The following is an 11,083-nucleotide window of genomic DNA, read 5'->3' as shown; positions in this document are numbered from 1 at the left end:
GCGCGATGTCGTTTTGTCGTGTAATGATAAACACTTTTCCTTGAAAGTTCAGGAAAAAATTTCAGAGTTGTTAACTGCATTACATATATCCACACAAGTCTGAATGAATAATATTATTTTCCAAAGTTATTAACTGTACTATGACGGAAATTTTCAAGGCAGGAAATATGGATCATGTAGATGAAATACAAAGTCAGTAAAATGTTGAAAATGGCAATATGGTGCAGTTGGTTGTCAAAAATATAGACAGCGCCATCATTGAGACAAAAGTATATCTGCTCCCAACAGAAACAATTCTGCAAGTGTCTGCAATTGCAGCTGTTGTTATTGTGATCTTCTGTCTGGTGACTGGTTTCACGCAGCTCTCCATGCTACTCTATCCAGTGTGAGCCTCTTCATCTCTGAATAACTACTGTGACCTACATCCTTCTAAATCTACTTATTGTATTCACCTCTTGGTTTTTTTCTACGATTTTTGCCACCCAAACCTCCCTCCACTACTAAATTAGTGATCCCTTGTTGTCTCTGAATGAGTCCTACCATCCGATCCCTTCTTCTTGGCAGTCTGTGCCATAAATTCATCTTCTCCCCATTTCTGTTCAGCACCTCCTCACTAGTTACATGATCTTCCAATCTAGTCTTTAGCATTCTTATGTAGAATTATATTTCATAAGCTGCTGTTCTCAACTTGTCTAAACTGTTTATCATCCATGTTTCACTTCCATACATGGCTACACTCCACACCAGTACTTTCAGAAACGTATTCCTGAAACTTACTTCTATACTCATTGTTAACAGATTTCTCTTCTTAAGAAAGCTTTTCTTGGCATTGTCAGTCTGCATTTTATATTGTCTCTCCTTCGACGACCATCAGTTATTTTGCTGCCCAAATAGCATACCTCATCTATTACTTTAAGTGTCTCTTTCGTAAGCTAATTCTCTCAGCGTCACATGATTTAATTTGACTACATTCCATTACTCTCGTTTTGATTTTGTTGATGTTCATCTTATACCCTCCTTCCAAGACAGTATCCATTCCATTCAACTGCTCTTCCAAGTTCTTTGCTGTTTCTGAGAGAGTTATAATGTCATCAGCAAACCACAAAGTTTATATTTCTTCTCCCTGGAGATTAATTTCTACTTAAAATTGATCCTTTGTTTCCTTTAATGCTTGCTCAATATGCAGATTGAGTAATATGGGGTTACAACCCTGTCTCACTCCCTTCTCAATCACTGCTTCCTTGTCATGTCCGTTGATGCTTATAACTGTCATCTGGTTTCTGTGCAAATTTACATACCCTTTCGCTCTCTGCTTTTTTACCCCTGCCACCTTTAGAAATAGAGTATTCCAGCAACATTGTCAAAAGCTGTTTCTAACTCTACAAATGCTATAAATCTAGGTTTGTCTTCTGTTGACCTATGTTCTACGGTATGTCGTGGGGTCAGTCTTGCCTTGTATCTTCCTACATTTCTCCAGAATCCAAACTGATATTCCCCAACGTCAGCTTCTACCAGTTTTTCTATTCTTCTGTAAAAAATTCGCATTAGCATTTAGCAACAGTGACTTATTAAACTGATTGTTCGGTAATTTTGACACATGATACTACAGCAGCATGTAAAAATTTGAACTAAATCGATCAAGAACTTTTCGATATTTTTGGTAATAGCATTTCCACTTTATGTGTTATATATTTATTTACAGAATTTATATATTATGGTATAACATTTATTAGAGTATCACCTAAAATTTGAAGTAAAAGAGTCATGAAGATTTTGAGTTTCTCCCTAAGAAACGCAGAAAGTAAATGAAGTTGTAGAATAATTTGCGGATAGGATTCAGAAAGTAAATGCACAAACTTATGATCTGACTAAAAATCCAGAGGCTGATAGAGTCATGCTCTTAGAAGCAGAGAACAGGAAGTTGGACGTTTTCTTAGAGGAATCCGCCCAGATTTTTCACTGTGGGTGTAAATGGAAATCTCTGATGCTTTAGCTGCAGCACTTAGCATTGCCACACGTTTGCGAGAGGCAGGATGTGCAACAAAAATGCGTAGAATATTTACATCCAATAAAGAATGTTACCGTTTTGGTAAACAGGAACATTTAAAGGCACAATGTCGATGGCCACCATGCTACAACTGTCAAAACTTCAGGTATTAGGCTCATGAGTGTAAATCCAGGAAACAAGACAAGAACAAAGGGAGAAAGAAACAATTAAGTGGTAACAGGAATGTTTCTTTTGCCAGGAAGTATTCCCAATAAACTGCGGTACCAGGAAGTGTATGCAGGGATGGATTGTTGCTTGATAGCTTGGGTAAATAACAGAAAATGTAAATTTCTAGTGGACACTCAGATAGATGTATTAGTTGTGAGTCTGGATCTCGTGGAGAAGGAGAGACTGAAACTCTGAGATACAGATTGCAAGCAATAGGAGATAATTACACAGATTCTGTAGAGGCAGCACAACTCTAGTTTAAGATAGGAAATAAAAGTTTTCATGACCAAATGGAAGTGTTGCCAGCTGTGGGACAAGAATTTCCTGTAATAGTTTGATTAAACTTTCTGGTTAAATATCACTCTGAAATCTGCCTTAGGCAACAAAAAGTTGAACTTAACATGAATTCGTTTCTGATGGGTGCAGCAGTTCAAAATCTTTCTATGTCACAAGGTACAACCGTTGCTAAAGAAGTATCAAATGAACAGCATATAAATACATTAAAGGATGTTTCACATGACATGTTATCAGCAGTTACGGGGTAGCTAATTTGGGTTACAGTAGATGTTGATGTACCACAGCAAGTTTTATGTCCGGTAAAGCTGCTACCGGTATCAAACGACATTCTGGATAAGGAGTATTGTTTTTACGAATGAGTACAGCACATGTAAGGAACAATAAGACTGGATAGTTTCAGAATCGATGAAGTGAACCTCACGAATGGTAGTTATAGCTATGCAATAAATACTCGATGAGGAAGACATTGATAGGTCAGTGAGAGAACACGATATCAAGCAAACTGTCAGCACATCTGCATTGCATAATAAAGTCAGTTATTTAAAAGATAATGATCGGTCATTCATGGTCTCATTGTTGGTACAGTATGAAGCTTTATTTAATTTAGAATGTCCATTGCCAGCCACACCCATAACACAGCAATAAATTCCAATGGGCAATCATGCACCAGGCAATATATGTTACTGAAGTGCCTCCAGTTGCTGACAGTATGACAGAATAGTTCATAGATCAGGAACTTGAAGAAGGCACATAGAACACATTGACAGTCCATGGTCAGCAAATACTGAAATCGAATAGGGTGTGATTCTATGTTCTCATCCAACCTACTTTCACATTCAGGCAATTGGCTCCCCACTTCTGGTTCGACGCACTTTCACATCCAGGCAACTGGCCTCTTATGAAATCATGACAAATTGTACTTAATATGATTTATATTTTTTTATGAAACGTAAAGGCAAAGATGTAAAAGTGATCACAGCAGCTGACAAAGGAAGAGACTGCCACAGACAATTGATTGGTCGGTGAAGCTAAGATGATAAAATTTCATTGTGTTTTATATTTATAACCGAATTAAGGGTAATGATTTCTCTGTTCTTCTTTACTTGCAGACGAGTGCAGACGCACATAGCGCTGTATCTTTACGTATAGTAGTCGTGTTTTGTCTGTTGAAAAGTTTAGCCGCCAATAGGAGCAAGATTGTGTAAAAATGTATCATAAGAAACTTATGTTTTAGAATATAATCATATAGCCGGTACGGTAGCTCAGCGTGTTCGGTCAGAGAGGCGCTGCCCCCTCTGTAATAAAAAAAACTGCATAAAGGAATCAATGATCAACTTGAACAGGTAATATGTGATGTTCGCCCAGACCAAACGCAATGAATAATACCGAACAAAATGAATTTAAAAAAAGCTTCATGGGACGTCCGCCCCGAGCAAATACAACGACAAACAGCGAACAAAATGAGAGTTTTCTACCGGCACAGTAGCTCAGCGCGTTCGGTCAGAGAGCTGGTTGGCCTTTGGAATAAAAAAAATGATTGGAAGGATCAACAAACGAACTTGAACGGATGTCATGTGAAGTCCGCAACGACCAAACACAAACAAAAAAAATTGGTCAGCGTGACAGAATGTCAATACTAAAGGCCGGTCCACGTGCAACGATCTGTCTGCGCAGATATCGGCGCAGATGTCTGTACATGCAAAAGATCGCTGCAAATGTGTTGTGTTCACATAACACAAACTCCAATCTACTACTCGCCTGCCATCTGTCGGTGTAGAAAAGAAATATCACTGGCAGGCGACCACGCTCGCCGAAAACGTCAGAAGTTTAATTAATTCATTTTGAAATTTAGGAATTGAAGAAATTATGTTGTAGTCTGTGTTCGCAACTTGTGTTGCAAAAACCATCAGACAAAACGCAGGAAAAAGAGAGAGCGGTCAAAATGGTATACATAGTGGCTGCTAAAGCGAAAGCATTTTTCGCACGTACATTTACTGCGAGAGTTGCAGGGCCACCGTAACGACTGACGTAATTATTTACACATGGATGTCGAAACTTATAATTGTCTCTTAACGCTCGTAACCTCTCATATTATACGAAATAATACTTGAATGAGAAGAGCAATTTCTCTCCATGAACGGCTGACGGCGACATTAAGATTCCTGGCGACAGGAAGGAGCTATAAGGACTTTAAATTTTCAACTGCAATTTCTAAACAAGCATTGAGTGAAATTATACCCAACACAAGTGAAGCTATTTACGCTGTCCTGAACGATGAGTTCATGAAGGCAAATCAAGTACATTAATTCTATCGAGATACAAATAATATTTTTGCTGATGAAGAATCACAAAATTTTTGCTGTTTTAGACGTGTTTGAATCACAAAATAACACAAACTTGGCTGGTATATTTCATCCGCTCCAACACCAGATCTTCGAGATTTTTGAACTTTTGATAATTATTTACAGTAAACAGTCCACAACGATTTTTATTATTACCGTTTCTCGGTTCGCCAGTGCGTCAACTTCTCGTAATTTTTCAATTAATGCATTGTATGCAGCTGTCTTTTTGTTCCTGTCACTGTACTCTTTACTTTTAATCTTCCACAAACATGGGTCATTTCTATAAAGTTCAATGAATTCACTGATAAACTGTCTAGAACACTGACGAGTGTCAGCCATTTTAATGCTCCGTGCGCACAAAGACAAACACTAGACTGAACAAGCAGCTGTTTCGCGCCAAATTTGCGGCGATCTCCTGTCCACGCGCTCCAACTTGTCTGCGCAGATGTGGTTTGAACCCACAGATTTGAGACGATTTGCTCAAACCTCCAACTCCAATTTGAGGTTTGCACACACCTCATATCGGTGCAAATCTCCTGTCCACACGCAACGATCTGTCTGCGCAGATGTGATGTGTACAGACATTTTCGCAGACAGATCGTTGCGTACGGGCGGGCCTTAAGGGCCCAGGTTCGATTCCCGGCTGGGTCGGAGATTTTCTCTGGTCAGGAACTGGGTGTTGTGTTGTCCTAATCATCATCATTTCATCCCCATCGACGCGCAAGTCGCCGACGTGGCGTGAAATAGAAAGAATTGCATTCGGCGAACAGTCTACCCGATGGGAGGCCCTAGTCACACGACCTTTTTCACACGACCTTTTTACCTACTTTTCCAGCAAATTTAGCTCTTTTTGATGCGGAGCAGAACGACGGTTGGTGGAACCTGCCGCCGCTACGAGCATAGAAACTAAATATTTCAGCAGCTCAACAACAGCGCGGGAGGAAGGAAAGTAATAACAGGAAATAACATTAATCCATTTCTCTTTCAGCGAAATTAGCAGACGTGGAAGAGAATATTTTATTTCATTGTGAATTTTTAGCTGCACTCTGAATTTCACGTAAAATTTCAAAGCAAATAATTAGTTTTGGCAAGATCTTGGTGGGTTAGGTCTGATCTGACTATAAAAAACTCAAACAATTACCTTTTGTGTCTCATGTTCTAAGAGCAGCTTAGGAAAAATAGTTTATCGTGCCAAAGAAGTCCAGTGCAATTTTTTTAATTGTAGCGATGTGACATTTAACGTCTTTGTAACTGTTAGCAAAAGTGTTAATAACCAAAATCAAGTGATATAATATAGCAAAGAATAGTGAACAGTTACAAATGAATTTACCGCTTCTTTTCGTAGTCAGACCAGAGAACGCAAACAATAAATTCTGCATAATTCGCACTGATAGAAAATCCCACTACAGAATTAATTTCATGTTATTATTCATTTCTCCGTAAGCAATGTTAAGAGTATGATTTAAAATCAAACTTGTATTGTTACGTTGTTGGAAACTATCTCAATGAGTTTCGTCTGAAATTCTTATTATTTACCCCTGTAAGACACAAAATTAAAATCAAACAAAAGGAGAGATACGATAACGCGCTAAAACGTGTCGTTCCAAAACCACGTGGCTTTAGCTGCAGCAGATGTAGCGAACGGAATTAAAGACTGCGCATCCGACTGCTCACTACATAGAAATTTATGCTCTATAGCTTATGCCAAGGAGGTGTATAAACTTTTATATAGGTCGTTGATATAATTACTCTATTATATAAACTATATAGGTCGTTGGCTTATGCCCATAATAGTATCTATGGTCGAAGGGTCAAGTTTATGGGAGATCATTGACTTTGTGAAGGAAATAAACACTGATCACTTTTGAGTGAAATGTTTGTATCTGCTATTAGTCCACGTGGTTGTGTGCCATTGAAATTACAATAAAGTAAAAAAAATTTTGTTTTCCTAATGAACTTTGTATAGGTTAAGATTTATAACAGTTGAATTTTTGTTCATCTCTGATATATATATATGCCCATGACGTTAGTGTTGAGTGTTACATGACTTCGTGACGTTCAGTCCTTCAATTAAGATGCTATCTATCTGACATCGACGCGGGAGGACAACTGGCAATGGAAGATAATGTCACAAAGCAGGTTATACATTAATGTATTTGCTGCAAACTTTACAAGGAATGGACTGTTGGTTACCTGCACAGCATTCAATTTCGGGGTGGACACAAAACACGTGTCTTTCCTTGTAAAGTGTACCCATGCAGCTTACACAGAATTGTAATATTTGATTATATTTTGTGAAAACATGACCCTTAGGCGGACGAAATTGAGGCGCTGGCATCAATATATGGAGATGACTGGAAAGTGGAAGACGAAGTGAATCGATCGTACAGCATCAGCTTAAAGGAATGTGGTCAAGAGATCACGTTATATTTCATATTGCCACCCGAATACCCATCAACAGCACCTCCGAAGTATCAGCTGTCAGCACCGGGACTAAAACCCGAAGAAAAAAATGTGATTATTTCCGCCCTTGATGAACTAAGTATGTAAGTTTTTAAGGCACAATCTCAATTTTAAAACCAAGATTAAATATCCGGGGACATGACGAAGAAAGGACCACAGCTGATTTTCTTCTTCATGGTAATTAGTAGCCGGATCCCCATTCAAAGAAAGAAAAGGTTGCGTTCTTATACTTATTGCAGCATTTGTATGGCATTAGCTGCTTACAAATTAAATGGAATTTTAAGCAGTTGGGAAGTCTGTTAAAATCTACAATCGGTTTCACTTGCAGAATTTTTATCTAGGCAAATACGTTACCGTACAATTTCAACACTAACAAAATTTTTATCAGAAGAGATGTTGCAGTATCATGTTGATGGACGGCGGAGACATTTTCGTACCAGAAGCTAGAGCTTAACTAGTTGATGACCTTGTGTATGAGCTCCTAATTGATTCTGTGACAGTAAAGTAATGAACAAATGTGTCAAGTTGCTGACAAGACATTAACATTTTAACAAAGTCATTGGTTCAAAGATCACAGAATATAGTAGTAGTGGGGCAGGTATGTCTTAACAAGTTACTTGGAGCATTTCTTATTCTTGGTTTCATACATGTGGTGACCTCCATTTGACCAACTTTGTGCAATTTTTTTTGACAGTGCAATTAACTCAAAACATTGTATTCCATTCTTATTTTGTGTATTACAGATTTCAATTACATTATATTGAATTATTTGACAGAGGGGAGAGGAAAGAACATTATTCCATATGATACAACATTGGATGTGGGAAGTTACTTTGATAGCATAGTATTTTAACTGTCCTTCCTCCAATTTATGAACCATCTTGTTTCTTTTAAAGTGGTCTACAATTTTAATCTGGGACCCATAACACAGATCAGCATTAAGTATTTATGAAACACTGTAATTGAAGTAAACATCTAAGGAGGAACTTTCATGGAAAAACACATTATTCGAAAGATTCACCAGATCCACAATTTTGAAGATATGGTACTGAAATTTTGTATCATGCTTTTCATGAAATTAACACATTTAATTTTAAGTTCCATGCATTATATGTATTTAACTTTTTTTGGAATTTAAAAATTTTATTTTCAAAAAATAATGTATGTATCTTTTTCTCAGAAACTAGTAGAGAGATTTCTACAAAATTTTCTCTTTTTTAATCTCTTTGCTTATACTAAGATTATATGTTGACGGTTTTTGAAAGTATCACATAGGAGAATTTTAATAATTTTTTTTATTATAATTCTGTAAGCACAACATGAAATGCATGCAAATATCTGAGCACTTAGTCACATACACTATGTGATCAGAAGTATCCGGACACCTGGCTGAAAATGACTTAAAAGTTCGTGGTGCTCTCCATCGGTAATACTTGTGTTGGCCCACCCTTACCCTTGACGACAGCTTCCAATCTAGCAGGCATACATTCAACCAGGTACTGGAATGTTTCTTGGGAATGGCAGCCCATTTTTCATGAAGTACTGCACTGAGGAGAGGTATCGATGACAGTCGGTAAGGCCTGGCATGAAGTCTGCATTCAAAAACATCCCAAAGGTGTTCTTTGGGATTCAGGTCAGGACTCTGTGCAGGCCAGTCCATTACAGGGATGTTATTGTCATGTAACCACTCTGCCACAGACATGCATTATGAACAGGTGCTCAATCATGTTGAAAGATGCAATCACCATCAATGAATTACTCTTCAACAGTGGGAAGCAAGAAGGTGCTTAAATCATCAATGTAAGCCTGTGCTGTGATTATGCCAAGCAAAACAACAAGGGGTGTAAGCCCCCTCCATGAAAAACATGACCACACCATCACACTGCCGCTTCTGAACTTTACTGTTGCCTCAACACACGCTGGCAGATGACGTTCACCGGGCATTTGCCATACCCACACCCTACCATTAGATTGCCATACTGTGTACTGTGATTCGTCATCCCACACAACGTTTTTCCACTGTTCAGTCGTCCAATGTTTATGCTCCTTACACCAATCGAGACATCGTTTGGCATTTACGGACGTGATGTGTGGCTTATGAGCAGTCACTCGACCACGTCTGCTGTGCAGCGAGCTATGTTAATTTAAGTATTAACTGTATTTTTCTTACTTGTCACTTCTTCTTTCGTGTGTTTTTGCTTTTAGGAAGCTTTAATTTTCGAGTGCTAGTAATAGTGTTCCGAAGATTTCGTGTTTGTTTTGAATACAGTCAGAGAGAGTCCCTTTAGTCAGCCATAGTGCCAGTAGTGCTAGTGTTTGTTTTGAATACAGTCCAGAGACAGGTAGTGCTATTTTCATTGTTTTCAACAAGAAGTGTCTAGTAATCACAGTTTAGTCAGCTATCAGCCGCCTTTAGTGAATTAGCAGTCTAGTTAAAAGTTGATTAACTCTCTACAGTAAATTGATTTCTTACGATGGATAGGATGTGTGACTGCTGTGTATGGACACAGGAGGAGCTGGCCACTGTTCGCGAACAGCTGAGTGTGTTGATGGCCGCGGTCATCTGTCTTCAGGCTGCTGCCTCGGAGTGTAGTGGCAGTGGGGAGTCTGGTGCGTCGCATGGTACACCCCAGGTGTTACATGCCCACCCACGGTCCCTGCTGTCGAGACATCTTCGCGGGTACCGGGTGCGGTTGAGCCAACCTCTCCCCAAGGGGAGTGGCGGGTTAGGCGGCATTCGCAGCGCATGAGGCGGAGGGTCAGTGTGGAGACTGGCCATGTGGCATCACTCGCTCTGCCTGTGAGTGGACATGTGGCCACTCCTTCAGCAAGGTCCAAGCAGGCACATGGGGGAGGGGTTTATTAGTGATTGGGAGCTCCAACGTTAGGCAGGTGATGGAGCCCCTTAGGGAAATAGCGGAAAGGCCGGGGTAGATGGCCAGTGTTCACTCTGTCTGCTTGCCGGGGGGTCTCATCCGAGACGTGGAGGAGGTGCTGCCGGCGACAATAGAGAGCACTGGGTGCACCCGACTGCAAATTGTTGCTCATGTTGGCACCAATGACTCATGCCGTCTGGGTTCAGAGGTCATCCACAGTTCGTACAGGCAGTTGGCGGAGTTGGTGAAGGCGGAAAGCCTTGCTCGCAGGGTGGAAACTGAGCTAACGATTTGTAGTATCGTTCCCAGAACCGATCACCGTCCTGTGGTTTGGAGCCGAGTGGAAGGCTTAAACCAGAATCTCAGATGATTCTGCGGAGATCTGGGGTGCAAATTTTTCGACCTCCGCCATCGGGTGGAGAAATGTAGGGTCCCCCTGAATAGGTCAGGCGTGCACTACACGGAGGAAGCGGCTAAAAGGGTAGCGGAGTACGTGTGGAGTGCACATGTGGGTTTTTTAGGTTAGAGAATTCCCTCCCTAGGCCCAACAAGACGCCTCCTGAGATGCGGCAAGGTAGTAGTAGGCAAAACGCAACAGGGAATAACAATATTAATGTGGTAATAGTAAACTGCAGGTGCGTCTATAGAAAGGTCCCAGAACTTCTCTCACTAATAAACGGTCAAAATGCCCACAAAGTATTAGGGACCGAAAGTTGGCTGAAACCAGATGTAAACAGTAATGAAATTCTGAACTCAGATTGGAATGTATACCACAGAGATAGACTGGACAGTGAAGGGGGAGGCGTGTTTATAGCGATAAAAAGTGCTATAGTATCGAAGGAAATTGACGGAGATCCGAAGTGTGAAATAATTTGGGTGAAGGTCACAGT

General features: G+C 39.9%; 1 protein-coding gene across 2 annotated transcripts in view; it reads left to right on the top strand.

The window, feature by feature from the left end:
• Positions 1-6,834: 6,834 nt before the first annotated feature.
• LOC126236468 (protein IMPACT-like) overlaps positions 6,835-11,083 on the top strand; it is a 65,635-nt gene continuing 61,386 nt past the window's right edge. The window contains exons 1-2 of one of the 2 annotated variants that reach the window (XM_049945795.1): positions 6,835-6,993; positions 7,168-7,400. In XM_049945795.1, coding sequence (XP_049801752.1) covers positions 6,970-6,993; positions 7,168-7,400 — 257 coding nt within the window. In that variant the 5' untranslated portion in view covers positions 6,835-6,969. The remainder of the gene's footprint in view (positions 6,994-7,167; positions 7,401-11,083) is intronic. The other variant, XM_049945794.1, reaches the window with a different exon arrangement.

The sequence above is a fragment of the Schistocerca nitens genome, chromosome 2 (assembly GCF_023898315.1).
Source record: "Schistocerca nitens isolate TAMUIC-IGC-003100 chromosome 2, iqSchNite1.1, whole genome shotgun sequence".
In the NCBI taxonomy this organism is placed as follows: domain Eukaryota; kingdom Metazoa; phylum Arthropoda; class Insecta; order Orthoptera; family Acrididae; genus Schistocerca; species Schistocerca nitens.
Note: the sequence above shows the minus strand (reverse complement) of the source record. Positions and strands in the feature narration are given on the sequence as shown.